This window comes from Chanodichthys erythropterus, chromosome 2 (genome assembly GCF_024489055.1).
Source record: "Chanodichthys erythropterus isolate Z2021 chromosome 2, ASM2448905v1, whole genome shotgun sequence".
Taxonomy (NCBI): domain Eukaryota; kingdom Metazoa; phylum Chordata; class Actinopteri; order Cypriniformes; family Xenocyprididae; genus Chanodichthys; species Chanodichthys erythropterus.
The window spans coordinates 20,158,872-20,184,232 of record NC_090222.1 but is presented as its reverse complement, the minus strand read 5'-3'; the positions used below and the strand labels follow the sequence as shown (position 1 = coordinate 20,184,232).

The following is a 25,361-nucleotide window of genomic DNA, read 5'->3' as shown; positions in this document are numbered from 1 at the left end:
TGCTGAATGAAACATGCAATGTGATTGTGTGACAAATGATGAATGTACCAGATGTAGTGAATACTGTTGAAGTGCTGTTTCACTAGTTCACAGTATACAGTAGCTTTTAGCATGTCGCCCCCTGCTGTTACTAAAAGTATAGGTACCGCCAACTGAAGAACTTGAAATATTAATCAGCTAATATTATGTAAAGCAAAATTGCCTTTCTTTACAGTGAGAGAACATAATGTAAATATATTATATAAAATATATCTGAATTAAAATTTCCGGGCATTGTATTATTGTTTTTTTCTGAGGTTCTAAATGAAATATAGGCTAAATTTATAATGTGGCCCCAAAAATATTTGGACATTTAAGTCACACTTGTAAATGCCACATTTATGTATATCATTGCATTAAAACAGACAAACAAAAATACAGAATATGGAATAAACATGGAATAAAATTCACTACAGTGATTTTTTTTTTTAAAACAAACATGGCACTATCACACTTTAAGCAAGACATTTCACAAAAACAATTTTGTTACATTTCAAAATATACATATAAAAAACAGGCTTCTGTTCAAAATTAATACAAAAAGTATTTGAATCACTTTATTGCTGGTAAGTGGAACATGTTATAGGCTAGTTCATGTGCTGAACTCCCTGGTTACTCTGTTAGAACACCTGTGTGAATCTGAGGGAACTGACTTAATACATCTACTAATATCACCTTTGGACCAGCTGGATAAAAATATAAACATGGGTAATAAAAGTGAAATGAATTTACTTTGAAAAGGAAAAAAGGATATACATAGCCTAATTTAAATTAGGTCTACACTTTTTAATGCCATACACATAGGGTTGCCAAATTTAGAAAAGGACAATCATGATTCTTTATAGGAAAATAAGGTACAGAATAAGGGACACTCAAAATATTTGTAGCCTACTGCATGACACAGTGCAGGCCTATGTCATTTCTGCAGTTAAGTATGTGTATAAAAGATGTATAAAAGCTTTTCAGATATAATCACATTTGTTTTGCTTAACCCATTATGCACAATTTAATTCTAAAAAGAATTATAATTTCATACAAGAAAATCTCACACGTTACACAAATACGGGCCCAGATCTCAGCAGAGAAGCAACCACAACACCCTCCATAGTTTCAATGTTATGTGTACAAACAAAAGCCTTACATGTTTGTGTTTAATTTGTCTATTAAAACAAATTAATTTACCCATGAAAATGTGACAATAAAATATGGGCTTACATGATTCAATAAGATGTAATACACTCTCTCTCTCCACAAACACACATAGTGAATAAGGACATTGTGAGATAGGATCATCAGTTATTAAATGTGCTTATGATACTTGGCAGTAATAGTGCTTGGGTAACTGTAGGAATGGCAGAAAGGTGATAAAGTTTTTAATTATATTTATTGAGAAATAAAAGCTGTTTCACAGTGTTGGGGCTGAGTCTATTTCTCCTTTAAGACAGTACTTCACCAGCCTTAGAGAACGCTCTTTCACATGGTACAGAGGAAGCCGGGGTACAAAGAAACTATAATGCCAATGTAGACGGGGGTCTCGTAAGGAACAAAAGCAGCCATCTTTTGAAAACTCATGAGAGGACAAATCTTGTAACCAAACAAAACCGACAGCATTTCTCTTTGAAATTTCATAAGAGAGTGAAGGAACAACAGCCCACCACCACTGAGATCGCGTAACCTAACATCAGTGAAATCTTGTAACTGAACAAAACCGACTGCCTTCAAAATCTTGTATGAGAGTGAAGGAACAAAACCTCATGACTGAACACAGCTCACCACCACTGAGATTGCGTGACCTAACAAAACTGGCCATCAGTGAAATCTTGTGATGGAACAAAACCGACCGCCTTTGTCTCTGAAGTCTCGTAAGAGAGCGAAGGAACAAAACCGGCTGACTTTTGAAAGCTCATGACAGAACAAAGCCGACTGCAAGTGAGATCTCTTAACCAAACAAAAACGAAGATGTTTGTCTTCGAAATCTCGTAAGAGAGCGAAGGAACAAAACCAGCCATACTTTGGAAAGCTCATGACTGAACACAGCCCACTACCACTTAGATTGTGTAACCTAACAAAACCGGTCATCAGTGAAATCTCATAAACAAACAAAAACGGCAGCCTTTGTCTTCAAAATCTCATAAGAGAGCGAAGGAACAAAACTGGCCATCTTTTGAAAGCTCATGACTGATCAAAGCCCACCGCCACTGAGATCGCATGACCTACCAAAACCGGCAATCAGTAAAATCTTGTGACGGAACAAAACCGTCCGCCTTTGTCTTCGAAATCTCGTAAGAAAGTCAAAGAACAAAAGCACCCATACTTTTGAAAGCTCATGACTGAACACAGCTCACCACCACTGAGATTGCATGACCTAAGAAAACCGGCCATCAGTGAAATCTCGTGACCTAACAAAACCGACCACCTTTGTCTCTGAAATCTCATAAGAGAGTGAAGGAACAAAGTCTTTTGAAAGCTTATGACAGAACAAACCCGACCGCCGCTGAGATCTGGTAACCGAACAAAACTGACGGCCTTGTCTTCAAAATCTCGTAAGAGAGCGAAGGAACAAAAGCGGCCATCTTTTGAAAGCTCATGACTGATCAAACTCCACCACCGCTGAGATCGCATAACCAAACAAAAACCGGCCATCATTAAAATCTTGTGATGGAGCAAAACTGACTGCCTTTATCTTCGAAATCTCGTAAGACAGCAAAGGAACAAAACCGGCCATCATTTGAAAGCTCATGACAGAACAAAGCTGAGCGCCACTGAGATATTGTAACCGAACAAAACCGGCAGGAAGCAAAATTGGTGAGAGAAGGCAGATGGGATCCAGGAAATTCCACAAGCCTTGGATTCTTTGTACGCAACTGCACTAGAGGTCATCGCACTGTCCACAAAGCCATTGGGAAGTGTAAGACTGAGCCAATTTGATAAATGTTAGTAAGTTTTGGGGACGGGGAATAGAATTTGACGGCAAATATAGAGCTGTTGGAATCTGTCATCCGCCATTGCAAAGTGCGAGAGTGAGCTGATTTGATAAATACACCCCCCCCCCCCCTCTTTTTCAGGAAAGTAGCAATTCTTTTTGGAAGAAGTAATTAATTGAGAGTAATTGATTATAAAAATATATACAGCTGTCAAAACCCACAATCTTGGATTCGAACCTTGCGTATATTGTACGCAACTGAATTCAACGGCAAATATCACAATTACTTATTATTACACTTGCCTTAATACAAGGTTTTCTCTTACCTCCTGGTTTTGCACAGCCTCATCAACAGAGCAGAAATCTGAAATTGTATATTTTCTTGATGTTTGACAAACTGAATACAGGTTGTCCTCCAAGGCTTTCAGTGTCTGATTGTACAGATGTGAATATTTTTAGTAGAAATGTATTTCACTGCCACCTGAAATGATTTTTTCTTTCCATTGTCACCTTTGACTTTTGTAGTTTTAATATGCATTTTAAAAAGCAATGTACAGAAATTATACATGATTGTATGCCATTTTCACATTGGAGACTGTCTCCCTGGAGTAGACATGTGGTTAGTGATATGCACAATGAAGAAAAGGATTTTTCTTATTACATGGCTCACCGCTAATCCATAAGTCCACAACTTCTCCCAACAAGTGATTTCCAACTTTCCAACTTTTTGCTTTATTACAGGGCAAACACTTATTTACATTTAAAGGATTATTCCAAATTCAGCAAGTTAAACTACATGTGGCATAATGTTGATTACCACAAAAAAAATTATTTTCTTAATTTTTTTTTTTTTTTACAGTGAATCACTAATAAGTGAATGGGGCAAACCTGTTAATGTTAAAATCAACACTGTATCATTAGCATTATCATAAGTAAGGCATTTAGCAGACACTCTTATTCAGAGTGACTTATAAAAAGTGCTTTAGCTTCACATGTGAGACTGCCCAACAGATGGTAGGCATTTTGTAGAGTTGCTTTTAAAATACTTATTTACAAATAGTTTTGAAAGGAGTCAAAAACATCTATTCATGTCTGTGCCTCCCACCCTCAGTCCCTGGAGACAGGAAATAATCCATGTTATGCAGATAAATGCCCTCCTGCTCAAAAGGAAGGAAGTGTTGCAGGCTGTGCTTGGGAGGTGACATCAGTAACTTTCCCTCCTCTGGAAGCTGTTCAGAGGCAGCAGGAGCAGGAAGAGGGTGAGTGGAATGAAGGAGGAACGTAAAGGGCAGAGTCTGTTTTCCTATTCTAGACATAAAATGCAGCCTATTCCTGAGAAGACACAAGAACAGAATGAAAACCGGGTAAAGATGAGAGATTTGAATGGAGAAAGAAACAGACTTTAATGGAACAACTTTGACTTTTTAAGAGACATTTTCCGAGCTAAGAAATTGCTAAATTGATATTAAATGATGGATGAGAGAAGAAAGAGTTTTACCTGAAGAAAAAGACTATGAGCATGGTGAGGGCTACAAGAAAACACAGCCCAAAAACACACGACACATTCAGCAACACAGTAGCATATCCAATATCATCAGCTCTAACTATTACTACTGATCCTGAGAGATAGAAAGAGAGAGGTGAAATGTCACATAAGGCTGAAACATTTGGAAATTACAGCACATTGTTAAACTTCAAGCATGTTATGGTGAACATTTCCTGTTTTGACTTTCCAGTAAGGTACCGCATTCATTTCCTTTCCCGTTTCATTATAGAATTAACAGATGTGTGAGTTACAGTACCTTAAAGAGAACAATGTTACCCTTGTTTTCTTGCTCAGACTCACCTACACCAGGGTCTTCTCCAGATCCTCCAGATCCTCCAGAACCTTCAGAACCTTCAGGAAACATCTCAAATGGATCCTTAAAGGCGGAAGATAACGGAAGATATAATAAAGACAAGGTTTAAATATGGTAATGTGAATGTATGAGTGTATGTGGATACATGCAAGTGAATGTACTGCACAAATGTAACCCCTCAGGTCCTACTCGGGCCTTCACTTTCAGAGACCAACAACTGTTTGAAATAACTTCTGCATGAGGCAGAAATATATTTATACGTGATGCTTAAGGCTACTTATACTAATCATTGCAATAATCAGGCCCGGATTGGCTAATCGGGACCACCGGGAGAATTCCCGGTGGGCCGGTCTGTTTATTTGGCCACGAGGGCCGGTGTTGTCATGGCACTGGGTTGAAATATGGATGCTCTAGAAACTGTGGACGCGGTCAAATGTACTAAGCTGAGTAGCCTAACTTTTTCCTTAAAACCAATCAGTGACGGATTTAGCCCTGGACGACATGGGCAACGGCAAACAAACAATCAAACAAACGAATGCGCGATCGGGTTTTTACCGCTCACTTGCACGTAACGTCAATGATATCATGTCACACGGTGGGTAAATTAACCTGGTCGGGAGGGACCAGAGTGTGCGCTCGGAGAAGACAACTCACTCAAAAGTATACGAGAAGAAGGGATGAGGTGGCGTCTGTAGGGACAGCGGGACAAGTTCGAAATCAGTGCTTAATTATGGTAAGGCAAAAGGTGTAAGCCACTGGAGGCCGAATTAAGTAACATAAGTGAATAAAAAGGAAGAGGGGAAAACATGCAAAAGATAAAGGCATGTATGCAGCTTACTCATATCGTAATAATAGTAGGCAAATAATAAAATATAGGGCCTATCACTTATGTTATGCTGCTTGCTATGCTATTACACATTGGCCAACAATATTCATTTTTCTGTCCAACTAGCTTACCTAACCAGACAGTAAAATGTGATTTTGTAACATGTAACTTTTTTTTTAAAACAAATGTAATAGCCTACTTTAAAATTTTACTGTAAAGTTGTGCAATTTTGTAGGATTGATGGTATTTTGTGTTATTTATTTGCCTCAATTTGTAATAATTTAAGTATATACATTTATATAAAATAGCTAAATTTTATGTTAAATCCACTCTACATTTCTAAATTTCATTCATAGTGATAAGCCCTATTCGGACGGGATTAGTTTTACATGGGGAGGTGGGGGTAAAGTAATCATTACCAGAGCTTCTCAATGATTTTAGTTCCGTCCGAATGTGCCATCTCAGTAATCATTACAGACAATGTCAGTAAAGATTACGGCAACTTTAACCTTCTGTAAAAAGGTCCGGAAAAATTACCTCAGGTAATACTAATCTCGTTCGAATAGACTTGCTGTAAATATGTATGCTAAAATTCCGTCATTTCCTGTTTCAAAGTAGTATTCTGCACATTTTTCAAGCATGGAAGCACTTGAAGAAACATTCATTTGTGTTGTACGTGGTGGGACAAGTCTGTGGCAATCCTCAAGTATTTTCTACATACCATTCAGAGCAAAAAGAAGATTGAAGCAGTTGTCAGAGGCACAAAACTAATGTGCATATTACATCATAATACAATCAGAATTTAATTAATAAATCATTTGACCGGACCTAACTGTTATATATATACTGTTCATATATTTAGATTATATGTGTTTGCGCACATGGTATCAGGAAGCAAGGTAGCTATACCCACATGACGACAGGGAGGTGATGCCGGTGCGTAAATAGAGTTACCCGTCACACTTCTGCTAGTTTTACTGAGATGTCTTGTCCTGTGCGAATTGGCCAATTAATATTACAGACGTCCTGAGGTAAAATGACTTTACTCCACATCCCCATGTAAAACTAATCCCGTCCAAATAGGGCTATAGACATGAAAAATGTGCCTGGGTTTAGTGGACGATTACTGCCATCTACTGGAAAGCAAACACTTAATTAAATTAAAATTAAAATAACATGAATTTTTAACTACAGCCACTAGATGGCTAGAGAATTAGTCAATGGTTAACATTTTAAAATCATTATTATAACTATAAAAATAACTCTATATCAAATTTTAGCAATTTTTTTGTACTACCATTTGTACTATCATGGGTATTTGAAGATATTTTCGAAAAATACAATTAATTACAAGGCTGTAGAGAACTGTTGCACTATTGCAGACTTGTATACTGTGGTTTTAATTACATTATTTTAATATAGTCAGTTGTGAATTAAAGTGGGCCGGTCTAAGGCATGAAACTCCAGGGCTGAAAATGAGTCCCAATCCGGCCCTGGTAATAATAAATACACACATTTATGGAAAATACCAGAAACTGCATTAGGAATGTAGACTATTCATATATGATTATAATCGTGTATTTATTTGGTTTACTGTTTTATCTGTCTCTTCCCTTTGCCTTTGTTGATACCGGACTAATGCATCCGCATATCTGTCACACACTCTGGTTAACTCGTATAACTCATAACTCCTGTTTTCTTCTCATGAGCTCCCTCTGTTGCTCTGGCTGAAAGGATAACAGTATAGAGAGACGGAGAGATCGCTTAAACCTCCTCTGATTGTAATCATCGTATAAATTAATAGAAATGCTCCGAAATGTAACATAAACATATGATATTTTAAATGTTTAAATTATTAATTTATCATTATAAATCCGTTGGATTTAAAAGCCATAGTGGAGTTGTTTTGTGCATTCTTGTGATTGTAAATAAATAGAAGCAGCAGGTGTAACCGAATAAGTATGTGTTCTCTTTTTATGTGAAATTTATGAAAATTATGTTTTATTCAACATGATTGATGTGCACTCCTGACACAAATTAATAAATTACTGTTACAGTAAAAAACTTTTATTGTAAAATATTGGTCAACTATTGATATTGGAATTTTAAGTGTTTAAATAAAGACCAAACGTTTGCTTCTGTCATGCTCATTTTACGGTCTAGCTAGTTTTCAGTCAGCTGGTGAAATGGTGAGATTGTGTGACGTTGTTCTGTGGAAGCGTGTTAAAGGCGGGTTTTAGGGAAGTGCTGCGGGGCTACTGGCCCGACAGTGGAAATGCAACGTGATTTTGGCCTCGGTGCTTGAAGTCGGAGGCTATTGGCCCAGCACGGCACGTTATTAGCCCCAGGCTCGCACTGGCCCGACAGTGGAAAAGCGGCTACTGTGTTTGTGTGTGATACTGTGTTGAATCAACTCACCAAGGTAATGTTCTCAGAGGAAGCAGTCGTCTCAGGAGCTACAAAGAAACACAATCAAACATTCAAATGTGTTTTTAAGGGTAAAAATAAATAGTTGTTGTAACCGTAAATCTGTTGTTTTTCTCCTCCTACACCAAAACATTATAAAATATTAAGACTTACTTTTAGAAAATTATTGATTAAAATATTGAAAATAAAATACAGTCTAATCAATTAATCAATTTCACTGTATTTTCCTTGCATATTTTACACTAGAAAATATAACAATGATAATGCGTACATATATGGATTATGGTATAGAGACTATTTTTGTGCTTAATGTGATGTGAAAGACTTCAACGAAATGGGTCTTCAACTTAATGGGTGGATTTCAATTTTGAATGCTGTCAGTTAAAGCTGTCATTTGCAATTTAGAACATTTGTTGCAAAGTCCTTTTTGAGAGCTTGCCCAATTGATTGAAAGCTCAATGTCCAATAGACAACCAGATGCTTTTTCCAATGCAAACAGTTTAAATGATAAACTCCTAGTCTGCCAGTGAAGCACACCATCTGGATGGGACCCAAAACAACGTGTTTAGAGCCTTTTGTCTGATGAACACTGATCTTTGCTCTATTAAAATCAATAGTACAGGTTTTTGCCAAAGACATGGATTTAATAAGACTTGATTAAAGTGGATCACTTGAACAGTTTTGTATGCTATTTTTATACACACGTATAACAAAACTGATATAATTTGTATATAATTGTATGTATATAGATGTATATTATATACACATACCAAAATTGATAGAATTTGTATATAGTTGCATACATATCTTACATTCACAGTTCACACACACACACACACACACACACACACACACACACACACACACACACACACACACACACACATTATTTGGGACATTTTTGATTAAATGTTACTGATAACAGTGTTTTCTTTGCAGTATTAAAAATTACTATGCATTTTGTTACCTGACCAAGTGACTGCCAAGAAAGTATCAGTCCAGTCACTCCAGTCGCCATCAAACTCATCCTTGGCCCGAAGCTGCACTTCATACTGAGTGTGAGGCAGAGCATCAGAAATTGTACAGGTCTGATGTTTGTCTACCTTGTCATCTATCTCCAATGTCTGGTACTAAATACAAATAGAAGCACTCATAAATATAGACACAGACTCTACACAATGTAAGCCATTGTGTTGTTTCATCAAAAAGATCTATGCATATGTATATAAAAGCCCTCCAACTTTACATTCTTGGCGAGTTGTGGTCGGTATCTCAGCTCGAAATGCAGGACATAGTAGCCATGCTTCCAGGAACTGGGATAAGACCAGGATACTTTAAGGATATGCTCCTGGCCCTCAACTGGTCTCACCGACACATTGCATGGGGGGTCTGGCTTAACTACAGAGGGAAAAAAGAGATTTTCATTTCGTAGTATGCTTTTAAAAGTAACTAATCGACATCCTACAGGACAAAAAAACAAAACATGCAAGTGCTCACTGATGTCGTGTGGCCTGAAGCTGAGTTTAGAGCTTGTGGCACTGCCTGCTGTGTTAGACACACACAGTTTTGCCTCATGGAGAGCTTTGTCACTCTCCTCCACAGGGAAAGCACACCAACAGCGGGACCGGGAGAATGAACAAGGCACACGAGTGATGTTACCAAACAATCTTTGGAGGTGCAGAGAGAGGAAGGAAAAGAAGATCAGATTATGCTGTTTAATGTGGTTTAATAATTGAAATTATGTACATCCGTATGCTGAAGTTTCAAATGTTTATTATAAACAATTGTATTATATATAAATATTTAATATATCACACATAACAGTTATGTTTAGTTTCATTGTGTTTTGGTCTTTTGTTCAGGTTTCATTTGTATGTTGACCTAGGTTGTGTTTGAAATCACCCCCTATACCCTCATTCACTATTCCTTATATTACTCCACTAATATAGTCCACTTGAGGGAGTGAATGAAAACAAGTGAGCGAATTTGGACACTGAGTGCGCCGAAAGGGCTGCCACTTTCGCATAGTTTGTTCTCGCTGTTTAATAATCATTTGAAACTTAGTAACTAGCAAACTAGCATGTATAAACCTTAATTAAACAATTTAATAATCAATTAAAAATTAATTTATACCTGAATGATATTACGCTGTAGCTACATTGAACCAGCAGTTCGGAAAATGGATGGATAGATGATTCAGCCGCGGGTGTCATCTTCAGGTCAGATGCGGGAATTCAATCAGTGCAGGACTGTCACAGTGCATTATGGGTACTCTCTAGCCATTGAGTGTACATCAGTTGTACACTCATTGTTGCAGGGCATTATGGGACTGAATGAGTGCGTCCGATAAAATCCACTGGTTTCGGACACCACTACAAATGGCCGTCCCCTCAAATAGTGCCCTATTTAAGGGTATAAGGGGCGATTTCATAGCCCTAGTTTCCTAGTGTGTGCCAGTTAGTTACTAATTTAGTTCACCTGTTTTTCATTTAGCTTCCTTGTTTACTCCTGTGTATTTAAACCCTGAGTTCTGTCTGTTCTTTGTTCCGCGTTATCTGTACGTAGAGTGTGTTCGTGGTTATTTGCTAATTTTATTAAAGGGTTAGTTCACCCAAAAATGAAAATTCTGTCATTTATTACTGAAGGGGTGGATTCTGGAATCCACTGCCGCTTCAATATATATCTTTTAAGTTATTAATCAACATTTATCTTTCTGTTAAATTATTTGAATGACTTCTTTAACGTATGTTAAAGCATTTCTTTTCCTTTTCAAACACTAGAAAATAATTTTGAATATTGTCTGTACTCTGCTTGAGACCAGCAGACGCCATGCCATGACCACAAAAGGACATCCAGTACCTAATCCCCTCGTCAGCATCGTGACGAATGGAGATATCCTTCTGACTATCTGTCAACGTGTGGAAGATTACCAAATTTGTCTATTTTTCTTAGCCAATCAGAATCATTCAACCTGATGTAATGACGTAGTGAGTAGACTCTTGTTAGAGTATAATTATTGTGTAAATGTGAATATATGCAGAGGCTGGCTTCTGCTGAACTGCAAACTATTTTAGTGCAAACTAAAATTTTCTTCAATTTATTATTTTTTTTAAACTCTGACTTTGGGTCTTTATTCAACATATCTGGTCTTTTGGGTCTTTAACTGTAAAATTCCCCTACATTACTCACCCTCATGCCGTTCGACCTTCATTAATCTTCGGAACACAAATTAAGATATTTTAGTTGAAATCCGATGGCTCAGTGAGGCCTGCATAGGGAGCAATGACATTTCCTCTCTCAAGATCCATTAATGTACTAAAAACATATTTAAGTCAGTTCATGTGAGTACAGTGGCTCAATATTAATATTATAAAGCGACAAGAATATTTTTGGTGCACCAAAAAAAAACAAAATAATGACTTATAAAGTGATGGGCGATTTCAAAACACTGCTTCAGGAAGCATTGGAGCATAATGAATCAGCGTGTCGAATCAGCGGTTCAGAGCGCCAAAGTCACGTGATTTCAGCAGTTTGACACGCGATCCGAATCATGATTCATAACGCTCTGAATCTTCCTGAAGCAGTGTTTTGAAATCAGCCATCACTATATAAGTTGTTTTTTTGTTTTTTTTGGCGCACCAAAAATATTCTCGTCACTTTATAATATTAATATTGAGCCACTGTACTCACATGAACTGACTTAAATATGTTTTTAGTACATTAATGGATCTTGAGAGAGGAAATGTCATTGCTGGCTATGGAGGCCTCACTGAGTCATCGGATTTCAACTGAAATATCTAAATTTGTGTTCTGAAGATTAACAAAGGTATTAAGGGTGTGGAACAATATGAGGGTGAGTAATAAATGACAGAATTTTTGGGTGAACTAACCCTTTAAAGACTTTGAATCAATACTTCCTTGTGTGTTTTGACTAAAGTTTGACTGGAGTGGCATGATAGTTCACTTATTCCTAAAGTGCTGATTACGCTAAATAAATTCAATCTGTCTTTGTAGATTTACCAAGCACGTGCTCACCCTCTATTAAGAAGTAGGTAACACAGCGGCCGTGGGGTTACCGGATGTTTTGACGTCCAATCACAGCGGACCTTACTAGTGTGAAACTTCCTGTAGCAACGGACAGTGGAGCTCTCTGGAGGCACTGTGAAAATAACACAAGAATGTCAATTTCTTCTGCGTACTCTATATTTGTAAATCATTTATCAATATGCTTGCGAAAGAAAATCCTCACCCCCGACTTTGATTTTGAATGTGGACATGAGTCTCTCTCCTCTGTAGCAGCTGTAATTCCCAGCATCTGCCCAGCTGAGATGTGGACGTCTTAAAATCCCACCCCTTTCCACACCAACATGCACCTGTCGTCCATTGAGAGTCCAGCGTGTTCGCTTTTTGATGCCTCGTGTCACCCTGGAGCCTTCCTCTTCATAATCATAGTCCTCATAATCATCTTGATCAGGATCTGTCCCCATGGTGATACCGAAGGCCTCTTCTTCATCTCCAGCAGTTTGACTGACAGCACGCAAAACTCGTCTAGAAGTGCTTTGCTCCTTTCTTACGGTTACAGGGGGTTTCATAGTGACCGTCGTGTCCCCTTTAGTTTTGGTATACATACCAGTCTTTTGGTATGTTCCACTTGTAGCATCTCCCTTCATACTGGTTATTTGTGTAGCATTAGCATAATCTCTTTTGGATGCCCAGCTGACAGTGATGTCTTCTTTCTGCTTGTTTCTGTGTTTTTTATTCATGACACTGGCCGAAGCCAACGGCACATCGTCCACAGTGACATGGCCTCTGCAGCCAAGCACAACATTGCTTCCTAATTTCAAGACCAAAACTTCAGGAAGGGTCTCTAAAGAAGATTTAAAACACGAATATACAGCAGTTAATCACATTAATAATCCTTTCCAGATTATTCTGAGCACAGCTGGGCTTTGTCATATACAATATTCATACATAGTTGAGCATATACAGTACATTATACCCACAGTTCATTGCGTTGGTTAAATATGGAACACAATTATGCAACAAAGAGGTGCTTTTGCTTTCATTTCCTTTAAAATCCCCCAGATACTTCTTAACAATCACTCTTTCGTTGCACCAGTGGACAAGATGCAAAGGAAATACAACACCTGAATGCTTATAAAAGGACTGAAGGTGATCACTACATGTAATGTAAAAGAAATTTAGAAAGAAAATAAATGATAAATCTTTTTTTTTTTTTTTGTGGCACTTTTAAATAATTAATAATTGCTGAAAGCCTATAAAATCTATACTATGTCCATACTATCCCTCATTTTTACGTGTCATACACAAACACTTGCTAATACATTACCAGAGAAATACACTTATTATTAATTAATTAATTAACTAACAATGGGCAATTGTGGCTCTCACTGTAGAAAATAAACTCTCACTTGTTTTTAACAATGTCCAATAGTGGACACACACTCATTTTTTATTTTTTTTTTTTCCTGAAAGTCATGGTCATTTCCACCACATCTTTGTTTAAAATTATATATTATATATTGCATTTAAGATCATTTTGTGGTGGAAATTAAAAAGCAGACACTTTTGTTTTGCCAAGTCTAAAATCATACGAGTATGATGTATCTGAAATGCAGTTAAATAATATTTTCAAAATTTTTGCATGATCTGACATTATAACTTGATTGTAATTGATGCACAATAATAAAAATTATCTCCAGAAGTGAAATGTCCGTTATGAAAATCATTTCAGATACAGATATAATTTATAAAAAAATAAAATATAGATATAAATCATTTGCACAAAATAAATACGTAAACATAAAAAATAAATACAAAAACATAGTTCTATTTTTTTATGATGGTTTTTCAAATTTTAAGATTGAAAATAGAAAACAAAAAATGATGAAGGCATGGTAAGAAGTTTCAAAGACAGCTTGAATGTGACTTTAAGAAAAAAATAAAATAAAATGTGAATCTACCCGTTTTAATTAAAATAATGCAGCTAATAAAACTAACCCGTCTGGAACATAAAAGTGCTTGTAGCTGAAGAAACAAATTCTTGCTTTGCTCCGATTCTCCAGTGGGCTTAATGGATTTGTTTATTTACAGCTCCCAATAAACTGTTTAAAAGTGCCGTGATGAAATCAATATTTAGACTATTAAAATTCTCAGTGAATGTCTATTAATTTTAGCTTCTTCACCACAAACGCTCATCATTAATCATTAACCACTAAGTCAGAAGTGAATCACTCTCACTACAACCTAACAAGACCATGAGAGTTAATTCAGGTTTTTACTGTACTGTAATACACGTAAAGTATAACTGATTTGGGTCAATTACAGCTCTTGAGTTTAAACCAAAAGAAATTAAATGATTAACTTAATTACCTTGTCGAGGACACAGCTCATCTTCTGGGGCAGATTGAACTTTAATCGCAGAGAATGCACCGAAGAGAAACATGAGTGTAGATCGGGTCCACATTTTTATTTCACTAGCCTACCAAAAAATAATCAGCCACCAAAATAAGCAATATGGGTAAACGGGTCATAATGTCAACCCGTTCAGCAAGTTTAACGAAATGATCTTACATTTTCCTCACATCAATATTTTAAAAGGGAAAAACGCATAGCGATTAACCCTAAAACTGTTACGTTCTTATTGTACAGATCTGAGATAAGCATTAACCCTTCGTTTGACAAAAAATATTTTCAGTTGCTTCAGGATAGGATTGCGACCTGGAGCAACCTCGTTTGTTTTGTGAGAGAACCAAAAGACCGCTGCCCCTTCCTCTCCTCCAGCACATTAGCACACTATATCTACAACTAACAAATCCGCTATTGCGACACTGCGAACCACAAAGACAAACAAGTTCCTATTTGACAAGGCAAATAACGAGAAAATAAGTATTTCTGTTTGCGGTCAGGTCTATAGGCTACTACAGAGAAGTAAATAACACAAGAAATACTGTCGCTGAGGGTCACCAGAATATCAAGTCGAAATACATCTGAGGTGCTGCTGGAAACGTAAATTATTTTGAAGTTAGCAATTACATCAGCCTATTAGTTCCCACAAAAAAAAACAAAAAAAAAACGGATATAAAATCGTCATAAAAAGTCTATATTCGTGCTCGCTATTCAATGATGATTTAATAATTATCCCTTTGGTGAAATATTAATCATTGAGAGACGAACTCTAGACCGAGTCAGCCCAATTCGTGACTGAATCATTCAAACACGTCGTGAACCGTATGAATTGATTCACCGATAAGATCCGACTCATAAGAACAAATCGTTCACAAAACGGGCATCACTATGGTGTTTTTGTATCCTTTTTAAAAGCTTGACATGTTTATTTCCCATTCAGTGCATGGAAAAAGTGAGCAGTCCAATTCTGCAAAATTTCACCTTTTGTTTTTCACAAATAAAAGTCATGTTTGGAATGACATGATGGTGAGCAAATTATCACAATTTTTTTTTTTTTTTTTTTCTTGGTGAATTAAACAGACAGTTTTTTTTTTTTAACTTAAAATAATTTAATCATATCTATTTTCCATTTTTCACTAGGCTCATTCACAACAGCAGAGTTGTTTACTGTTTACTTCACAAGTCACATGGACCATACCACTACTAGATTCTGAGTTGACCTGTAACCTATAATTGCGATATTATTTAAACACCTTAATGTGTGGATAGAAAGAGATGAACATTGAAAAAAACACACACTCACACATTTAGCTTTTAAGGCATATAATTGTTACCTATTTAACAGCATGAGAGCTAGGTCTAACTTATACAGGGAACAGGACAAGTATGGAGCTCATTAACTTTTCAAACATCTTTATCAACTTTCTTGGTCTATCTCACAATAAAACACACACACTATTGTGTTTATATTCTTATTAGCCCGTTTACCTAAATTCAAACACTGGAAAAGGCCACATTTAGACCATAACGGTCAAGGTGGAATCCATTTGGTAACTCTTGTGTGAATTATTTTAATCCAACTTCAAAAAAGGTCCAAAAACATTTGTTATCACAGTCCACTGGATCAATGCACCCGTTGGGCAAATGGCTAGACCCTCAAGGGTCCAGCAGAGCAGGGTTTGGGGTTGAATTGGACTTCTAGTCAAGTAGTCAGGGTTGGAGCACCAATATGGTGCAAAGAAATGGATGAGGAAGAGCGGGTTCATCCAGCAGAGTCACGTTCTCACTGAGAACTGTAGTGTTTTATCACACAGAACTGCACACATCTTAGTGCTATTTTCAGCAGTGGGGAAAAACAGAGAATCTGCAGATTTTTCTATTAGCACATGGGAAATTCACTTGCCCAATCTGAAGTAGATTTACTAACCTCTGAGAAACAAACAGACAAAAAGCTGAAGTATTTGACTCAGCAAAACAATTTGCTGACAAATTGTCCTAACAGTATGAAACCAAGTCACTGTGAGATTAAAAAAAAACTGAAGAAAAGAGAAACCACCCTTATAGAGATAAAGACAATCCTTGACCTGACTGAGATTTCAAATGAAAAAAAAAAAAAAAAAAACTTAAAACCTGATATAGGCCATTTAGTTATCAGTAATACTTGTATAACCATTACTTGAAACGGTTATATGTGAAATGTATTAATATACTGTGATATGTATTGACATTTTTAAGGTAAAATATGAGATAAAAGGTTTAATGTAAAAAAAAAAAAAAAAAAAAGGTTTCCAAATTAAAAAGAATGAATTTATGTGTAATGTAAAATGTAATTTAGTACACAACAACAATTAATGTCACCTACTTGGATAGTCAGGTGTGTTATTGATATCAGCCTTGGCAATGTTATTTTGGTCTGTAGTCTAATAACTTGGCTAGAATGAAAAACTCAGTCATAAACAAAATTTGTCCTTCTCTCTGACAGGAAATCTGAGAATGGGAACAATACAGGAAATGTGAGTAGTGAAACTCTTTTTGCTGTCTGTATACACAGTTTATCTACTGAATCTGCATCCATTTCCATGTGTGTTTTAAGTGTTTACTCCCAAACTGTCTGGGGCGCTGTCTTCTCTGGCCATGTCCTCAGACAGAAACATGAGCATTCACATGAAGTATTCCAGTTGGTCTTGTATATCTATCAATCGCCACTGGAAGTTTCTTCTGCAATGGGAGGAGGTCCAGGGCTGCTGGCACCACAGATACGAGCTCCAGATCCCTTCCACACAAACGGTGCTTCCTAGAAGAAATAATCAAAAAAATATGGTCATATTACCTACATAAAATGAACTAGAGTAAATGTGCCTCTTAAGGCCCTGATATACTTCAAGCAAAATCGAAAAACGAACTGGCATGAGATCATTTTGAACAAAATCAGGCCAAAACAAAGTTCATTTGGAGTTTGTTTCAGGAATTTCTGGAAAAGTTTTCTCAGACTAGTAAACACCTTTAAACTTTCAACAGTTGAATGGAGTGCCGAATTGCAGAGCTGATGCAAACATCCATATCACTATGATCACATGCTTTCTTAACTGCTGTTTTCTCAATGCTGCCATTTTGTTGTGTGTTTATTTTGTTATTGAAAGGAAAGTGTGTCTGTTTCATATGGAAATCACATTACTACTAATTAACTGAAGCTATAACTGTATACCTTCATACATAAAAAAATGGACTGCGGAGACCACAACTACTTACTACTAATTAAATAGTGTTGGTTAATATTTCAGAAATCATTCAGCACATTTAGTTTGCTCTTAAATCCCCCCTTTGCAACCACAACTATGAACATGATCAGCATTTATTATATTTTATTATTATATTATATTTATTATTTGTTTTTTGTCCAGTGGTGTGTCAACAATAGCTTTTTGGCTTGTTCCCATCTCATAGTCAAGCTAAATATTTTAAGATTACAATTTAAAGAAACTCTTCCACTGTGTGAGACATATTTCTAAAGAACAAGCACTGAAAAAGTGAAGAGAGGAAAAAAAGAAGTGAAAAATCCAAAACAGCTAGGCTTTCAGATTTTAAACATTTACATAGTCTACACCATAGCTCTAATAAAGTTAATAATTTGTATATTGTGTATTAATAATTATTTGTAACACGCACACACACACGTGCGCACACACACACGCACACACACACACACACACTTTGATAAATGTTCACTTTTGATCAATGTAATGCATCCTTGCTGAATAAAAGTATTAATTTTTTTTAAACAAAAAATCTGTAAAGACTGCAAACTTTTAAACAATAATGTATATATTACAAAAAAAAAAAGAGCCACATACACAATAAGCATTGTCCTAATTAATGAGGAACTAATGACAACTATAGCTGAGACCACTACTATGTGCAAAAAGTGAGAAATGAAAGTGTTTTTAATAGTTCTGCTTCCTGCCGTTTTCTCCTTGGGGGAAATTTTCTTTTTTTGTCCATCCACAAAATGTCAGGCGAGCATGCAGAATCAACCCTCTGTCCTGTGTTGTATAATGTATAACGTCAAGTCAAGTCATCTTCATTTATATAGTGCTTTTCACAATTCAGATTGTTTCAAAGCAGCTTCACAGTGATAATAGGAAAATTAAATTGACAGAGAATGTTTTGGCTTTACATAAGCTCTAAAAAAAAATATTATTATCGAGCTAAAGTAGGTTTTTGATTGAATCACTTTCGTTGTTTACTTAGGGGCCACTTAAATGAAACCTTTCCTACTGAAAACCGAAGACCTTTAATGAATTTTTGCCATTCATTTATGTGTTTAGTCTAGACGCTTGGTCTTTTTTATAAAGTGATATTGCCAAATTACTTGTCTGGTCCGCATAATACAGAAAAAATAGTCGTGTCTGTGGATCTAGGCGAACTGGAATAATTTTAATAACGTTTTATCTGTACATAGGGAAAGGAAAGGAGGCCTTCGCGGGGGATAGTGTCAAATATTTGTGTATGTTGGCCTGCATGTGATGTATCTGTATACAATTTGTGCTTGAACTTGTTTTCAAATGTTTATTTACCTGCACGGTTCCAGTACTACATCCTCCAGTCTCTCTGTCTGCACACCTGAGCATGCTGAGAGCGATATCATCAGGGCTGTGAGTGAGGATGTGTTCATTGCATTGCTGCCCTGCCTCGCCTGACGCTGTGTCCTGACGACTATTTACTGAAGAAGATGTGGAAAGGGGCGGGGCTTGAGAGGAGGCGGCGCTGTCATCTCCGGTGGGCGGGGTGTTCTGCATACCTGGGCTGTTAGCGTGTTTTTTCCTACGAAGGGTATCGATCCAACTACTGCTGTGGCGGGAAGCGAAATTAGCGAGAGCTAGCGAACTCAGACGCATATTTTTTCCTGAAGTGATCAGCTCGCCAAAGCCTTCCTGATGCGCAAATGCATAACCGGAGCGCCGAGATCCACCTCTCCCCAAGCGGCCAAGAGCACTGCCACTAGCTACACCAGAACCGCCCACTCCACGACCCACACGCCCACCAGGCTTCCGCTTTTTCTGCAGCACAAGTTGAGTGTAGCGCACCTGCAGAAAGACAGTGAGAATGTAATAAAGGATGAGGATGAGTGTGAGGGGAAACCAGAAACTACAAAATGTGTCAAACCTACTGATGTGAAACAAATACAGATCATATTTGTTTCACATCAGTAGGTTTGAGACTTTGTGTAGCTTCTGGTAGATATGAATCAGAATATGCAATAAACAACCAAACATAATTTTCCAACAACCAGAAATATAATTTCAACGATTAATACTGGGGAACATTTTTTTTGCTTTTTTATACTTTGTATTTAACCTTTATATTTGTGTTTAAGCAAATAGATTCAAATATATATAAAGAAATATTACAACATTAATTAACAAGATTATGTCCACATTAAATATTAACATTAAAAAACTTAGTTTAACAGAAAATTAAGAACATTTATTAAATATAATTCAGACATAATAAGACAGACCTTTACTGTGATATACTAATAATGTTTGGTTGAATATAAACATAAAATGTGTAATAATTACTAATTCAAAGATGGCCTAAGATTTAGGCCAGGCAAACTAGGGTCACACGCATACTTACGGTATCTGAGAGCTGAGGTTTAAGATCCAGTTTGAGAAAGCGGAAAGCAAGGACTGGAGCAATGCAGATGACGGTAGCCAGAGCAATAGTTAACCACACCACTGGCTGTCCGAGAGTGTTGTGGGCACTTCCTGTGGTTAATTAACACATCGTATGCACACAAAAACAAAATAAGCAACAAATTTACACCAAACGTACACACACATTTGGATCAAGATAAAATACAAACAACGTATAATTTCAAAATCATACAATTAAAAATCCATGCGTGTTTTAAAAGACTTTCCATTGTATTTATTTATTTGTGTGTGTGTGTGAAATGTATATTTACATGTTAATTTTTTAGAACTATTCCTTTAACATGGTTTTACTGAGCAGCCTACTTGACTGATGAAGTAAATTTATATGTATACAACCGTTCAAAAATTTGGGGTTGGTAAGATTTTTAAAATGTATTTGAAAGAAGTCTCTTATGCTCACCAAGGCAAAAAAAATGGTAAAAATAGTGCTCATTTTAATACAATTCTTCTATTTTAGTATATTTTAAAATGTAATTTATTCCTGTGATGTCAAAGCTGAATTTACAGCATCATTACTCCAGTCTTCAGTCACATGATCCTTCAGAAATCATTCTAATATGCTGATTTGCTGCTCAAGAAACATTTCTTATTATTAACAATGTTGAAAACAGTTGTGCTGCTTAATATTTTCGTGGAAACCATTCTAAATTTCCAAGATTCTTTGATAAAGTTCAAAAGAACAGCATTTATTTTAAATTTATTTTTTTGTTTTGTAACAAATACTATCAATTATTTTAATTATGACTAATGTGTCCTTTCAGAACATCAAAATCTTAATGACCACAAACATTTTGAATGGTAGTGTATCCATAAACAGTTATTTTGAAATTTAAAAACCTGAATAGAGAGTAATGCTGCATTTCCAGATGCATTGGCTGATAAGTTATCCTTGTGACATACTGTATAAATGTTATCAAATGTGGTTTTCTGTTCAAGATTTCTGTTGGCCCAAAGAGTGCTGACTCACCAAGGAAATGGAACTGCTTGGGGAAGATGCTGAACAGGATACTAGAGTGCATAGCGAAGAGGATAGTGAAGTAGAGACCCAAAGAGCCCCATATAAAGAAGTGATTTATAGCTGTCCAATAACCCGTGTCCAGAGCAATCTATAAAGTAGTAACAAAAGGCTTGAGCCATTCAAAATAGTTGTGATATTTCTTGTCACATAAACAACAAAATGAGTAGCACTAAACCATATATACATTCAGAAGCCCTACTTAAGTGATAATGTTTAATCTTGAACAGCTTTCGACATGGACTCACTTGGACGCTGACAACGATGACAAGGGCCGTTGCTGTTGTTACTGCAAAAGTTTGGTAGTCTGCCAATGGGACTCCATTGCTCTGTGTGGCGTAAGAGAGAACACCGTACGGAATGAAGAACAGAACAACGGAAGTGTAGATTCCTTGTGCGATACAGATAAAGAACTCTCGCTTGTTAAACAGCAAGTTCAGCTGGCCTGGCTCATACAGCTTTGGATACTCTAGACTCCTCTGTTCAGGAACATCCTGAAATAGACAAAGTTTGAGGTGGTAGTGAGTTTCTTATAAAATGTAAACTAAAATGAGTATTTAATGTATGTTTTCTTTTTCTTACCTGATCGAAGATGCCCATGGCTAACACAGGCAGGGATGTGTATACGATATTGTAGAGAGTGATGAAGTATTGGTCATAGACAGTCTAAATCAAAGAAATCACAGTAAACAAAGGTTATGACGTCACCTCATAAATAACCTTTTTTTTTTTTTGAGCCTCAGAATGAATCTCCCACCTGTGCCGAGAACCCGCAGAAGAACCCGAACCAGAAGTGCACCATAGTGAAGGCAAAGTTCTTGTAGAAGAAGTAACAGAGAAAACGGCACATGCGCAGATAGGACCAGCGTCCGTGTACCAGCAAAAGTCGCTGCAGGAAACGGAACTGGGAAAATGAGTAATCCGAGGACAGCACGGCCTGGATCCCCTCCTGACCACTGATGCCCACGCCAATGTGAGCCGCTACAGAAGGAGGAAAAACACAAGCTTAGATAATGCAGTTCAATTTTATATTTGATCTTACTTGAGGGGTTTTCAGTTGGATTTAGTGGGTTCAATATAAAGCTGATTTTGTTAGTTTGCCCACTTAAAAAGAAATGTCTATAATTTTTATGGTAGGTTTCTTTTAATGGATATCCAGAAAAAACACATTATATAAAGGTTAAGTTGATTTTCATTTCAGTGAGTGAAATAAGTATTTGATCCCCAAGCAAAACATGACTTAGTACTTGGTGGAGAGCCCTTGTTGGCAAGCATAGAGGTAAGAAGTTTCTTGTAGTTGGTCACCAGGTTTGCACACATCTCAGGAGGGAGTTCCACACCCGTAAGAGCTTAGTTCATCTTCTGAACGCAAATTGAGGTATTTTTGTTGAAATCCGATGGCTCCATGAGGCCTGCATAGGGAGCAATGACATTTCCTCTCACAAGATCCATAAAGGTACTAAAAATATATTTAAGTCGGTTCATGTGAGTACAGTGGTTCAATATTAATGTTATAAAGTGACGAGAATATTTTTGGTGTGCCAAAAAAACAAAATAACGAATTATTTAGTGATGGCCGATTTCAAAACTGCTTCAGGAAGCATCGGAGCGTTATGATTCAGTCTAATCAGCGGTTCGGAGCGCCAAAGTCACATCATCCGAATCATGATTCGATACGCTGATTCATTTATGCTCCGAATCTTCATGAAGCAATGTTTTGAAATCGGCCATTACTAAATAAGTCGTTATTTTGTTTTTTTTTGGTGCACCAAAAATATTCTCGTTGCTTTATAATATTAATATTGAACCACTGTACTCACATGAACCGATTTAAATATGTTTTTAGTACATTTATGGATCTTGAGAGAGGAAATGTCATCGCTGGCTATACAGGCCTCACAGAGCCATTTCGGATTTCAACCAAAATATCTTAATTTGTGTTCCGAAGATTAACGAAGGTCTTACTGGTGTAGAACGACAGTAATAAATGACAGAATTTTCCTTTTAACGTGCTTTTTCTTGAGCCACTCCTTTGTTGCCTTGGCAGAATGTTTTGGGTCATTGTCATGTTGGAAGACCCATCCATGACCCATCTTCAGTGTTTTGGCTGAAGGAAGGAGGTTCTCATCCAAGATTTTACGGTACATAGCCCCGTTCATCAGCCCCTCAATCCTGTGAAGTCATCCTGTACCCTTAGCAGAGAAACAGAGAAACTCTCCCTCCAGGCACGGCAAGTTGAGTTGATGCTCAAAGAGCTAAATTTTGCATCTTTACCCCAATGAGGCGAGATCTTGCATGGAGCTCCAGACCGAGTGCGATTGATGGTTATTTTGTATTTCTTCCATTTCCAAATAATCACACCAACAGTTGTCTCCTTATCACCAAGCTTATTGTTGATGATCTTGTAGCCCATTCAAGCCTTGTGCAGGTCTACAATCTTGTGCCTGATGTCCTTTGACAGCTCTTTGGTCTTGCCCATGGTGGTGGAGAGGTTTGAATGGAAGATACAGACTCTTTGGACAGGTTTCTTTTATACACATAATGAGCTGACATACTTTCTTAAAGCGACAGGACTTTGTTCGACATGGGCACATAAACAATCTGTAGGAGGCAGAATTCTTGCTGGTTGGTAGGGGATCAAATGCTTAGTTCACTTGATCAAATGCTAATTAATTTAAAACCTTTAAATAATGTGTTTTTTCTGGATTTTTTGGTTTCTATCCATTAAAATAAACCTACCATAAAAATTATTGACTTCTCGTTTCTTTGTAAGTGGGCAAACTTAACACTGTAACCCTGATTTCAACATAAACCTCTTACTGCAGTCCCTCTTCCTAAAGTAGAATGTACAATGTACAATATTTGGATACCAATTGCCTTATTTTAAAACTGGACTTAAGTAATTAGCTATAATAATGTCAAGTTAGTTTCAATTAATATACTCTACATTATTTTCTAATTTCTTAACGTTACTATAGTATGAAGCAGAGCAGGACTGAGTGTTGTGGGAGCTGAACGAGGCCACTGGAGCGACTGCACAACACACGCCACGAGCAGCGGAACTTTTATTATGCCACAGTCGCCGCCACCGTTTCCACTTTTCCGGTCATGAGTATGAGGTAACATAGCTCTGCTTATAATATTAGATACAATTGAGAGTGTTGAAAATGTTATAACGTTACTCTGTGTCTCACAGCAGCCTCTGAGGCATGGTAAAGCGTGGTAAAAAAAAAAAAAAAAAAAAAAAAAAAAAAAAAGAAAATTTGATTTAAACAATAAGAATAAACGTGTTGAGCTATATAACAACAATTCGTTTTCTGTCAATAAACATAACCAAACAGTTGTTCCTTTGCCTATTAAAACATGTAATATATTAAAGCGTCTTTGATGTTTCCATGGTTTTTACAAAATAAAACCGGGTATGACGCAATTGACAGGAGACTCCTCGCACGTCCCGGAGCCTTGGTTAAAAGTGCAGTTTTTTCACGATTTACAAATAGTTGGAAACATTTGGGATATTGTAAGTACTCAAGCGAACAAAATATATAACACTGGCCTAGTGGTTTTTGGATATTTTACTGCAAAATTATTTTTACATGCAAAAAATATGACTGGTGTGCATTTTGAGACAAAACAATGGCATTGACATATTTTAAGATATGTCAGCAAGTTGCTTTCAGTTAAAACAGCTCAAATTTGCATTTCAGTCTAGGACACAGTCTTGTCTGTGAAACTGGGCACTAATCTTCTATTTTAAGATATGGAGACTTAAATGTATAAATATCCATATATACTGTGTGAGAAAAATATTAAACATCATATTTAAAATAAATAAATAAACAAATAAATAATTGCCTTTTATTTTGTCATTGAACTATACCCAAAACAATATATTGAATTATATATAATTATATTTATATTTGAAAATATATATATTATATGTATAAATATAAATAAATATATATATATATATATATATATATATATATATATATATATATATATATATATATATATATATATATATATATTTGAATATAGATTAAATACACAGAGTACTGTAAAATATACACACCTGAAGAAAACAATTTTCAGTTCAGCTTTTTGTATATGCATGTCATTGTAA

The 25,361-nt window shown here is 36.4% G+C and overlaps 2 protein-coding genes across 6 annotated transcripts in view; both read right to left on the bottom strand.

Annotated features, from left to right (window-relative positions):
• Positions 1–357: 357 nt before the first annotated feature.
• il6r (interleukin 6 receptor) lies at positions 358–15,299 on the bottom strand. The gene is made up of 10 exons (XM_067404583.1): positions 14,468–15,299; positions 12,324–12,941; positions 12,110–12,233; positions 9,572–9,741; positions 9,321–9,472; positions 9,042–9,204; positions 8,066–8,103; positions 4,809–4,884; positions 4,461–4,581; positions 358–4,294 (listed from the first exon to the last, which is right to left on the bottom strand). The coding sequence occupies exons 1-10, from the start codon at positions 14,559–14,561 to the stop codon at positions 4,045–4,047; spliced, it is 1,806 nt and encodes a 601-aa protein (XP_067260684.1). The 5' UTR covers positions 14,562–15,299; the 3' UTR covers positions 358–4,044.
• A 520-nt stretch (positions 15,300–15,819) lies between these two features.
• Positions 15,820–25,361, bottom strand: part of atp8b2 (ATPase phospholipid transporting 8B2) — a 44,762-nt gene continuing 35,220 nt past the window's right edge. For 4 of the 5 annotated variants that reach the window (XM_067404557.1, XM_067404566.1, XM_067404574.1 and 1 more), the window contains 7 exons: positions 21,993–22,216; positions 21,818–21,901; positions 21,484–21,729; positions 21,188–21,326; positions 20,141–20,271; positions 19,078–19,587; positions 15,820–17,297 (listed from right to left, as the gene is read on the bottom strand). In XM_067404557.1, the coding sequence (XP_067260658.1) occupies positions 17,199–17,297; positions 19,078–19,587; positions 20,141–20,271; positions 21,188–21,326; positions 21,484–21,729; positions 21,818–21,901; positions 21,993–22,216 (1,433 nt within the window). In that variant the 3' untranslated portion in view covers positions 15,820–17,198. Of the gene's footprint in view, positions 17,298–19,077; positions 19,588–20,140; positions 20,272–21,187; positions 21,327–21,483; positions 21,730–21,817; positions 21,902–21,992; positions 22,217–25,361 lie in introns of those variants that run through there. The other variant, XR_010896735.1, reaches the window with a different exon arrangement.

Excerpts from the sequence above, each read along its gene's own strand:
- il6r (XM_067404583.1), bottom strand. The coding sequence starts at position 14,561 with ATGTGGACCCGATCTACACTCATGTTTCTCTTCGGTGCATTCTCTGCG. Across the intron at positions 9,205-9,320 it reads GACCACAACTCGCCAAGAAT|TACCAGACATTGGAGATAGA; the intron begins GTAAAGTTGGAG and ends ATTTGTATTTAG. Across the intron at positions 8,104-9,041 it reads CTTGGCAGTCACTTGGTCAG|CTCCTGAGACGACTGCTTCC; the intron begins GTAACAAAATGC and ends GTTTCTTTGTAG.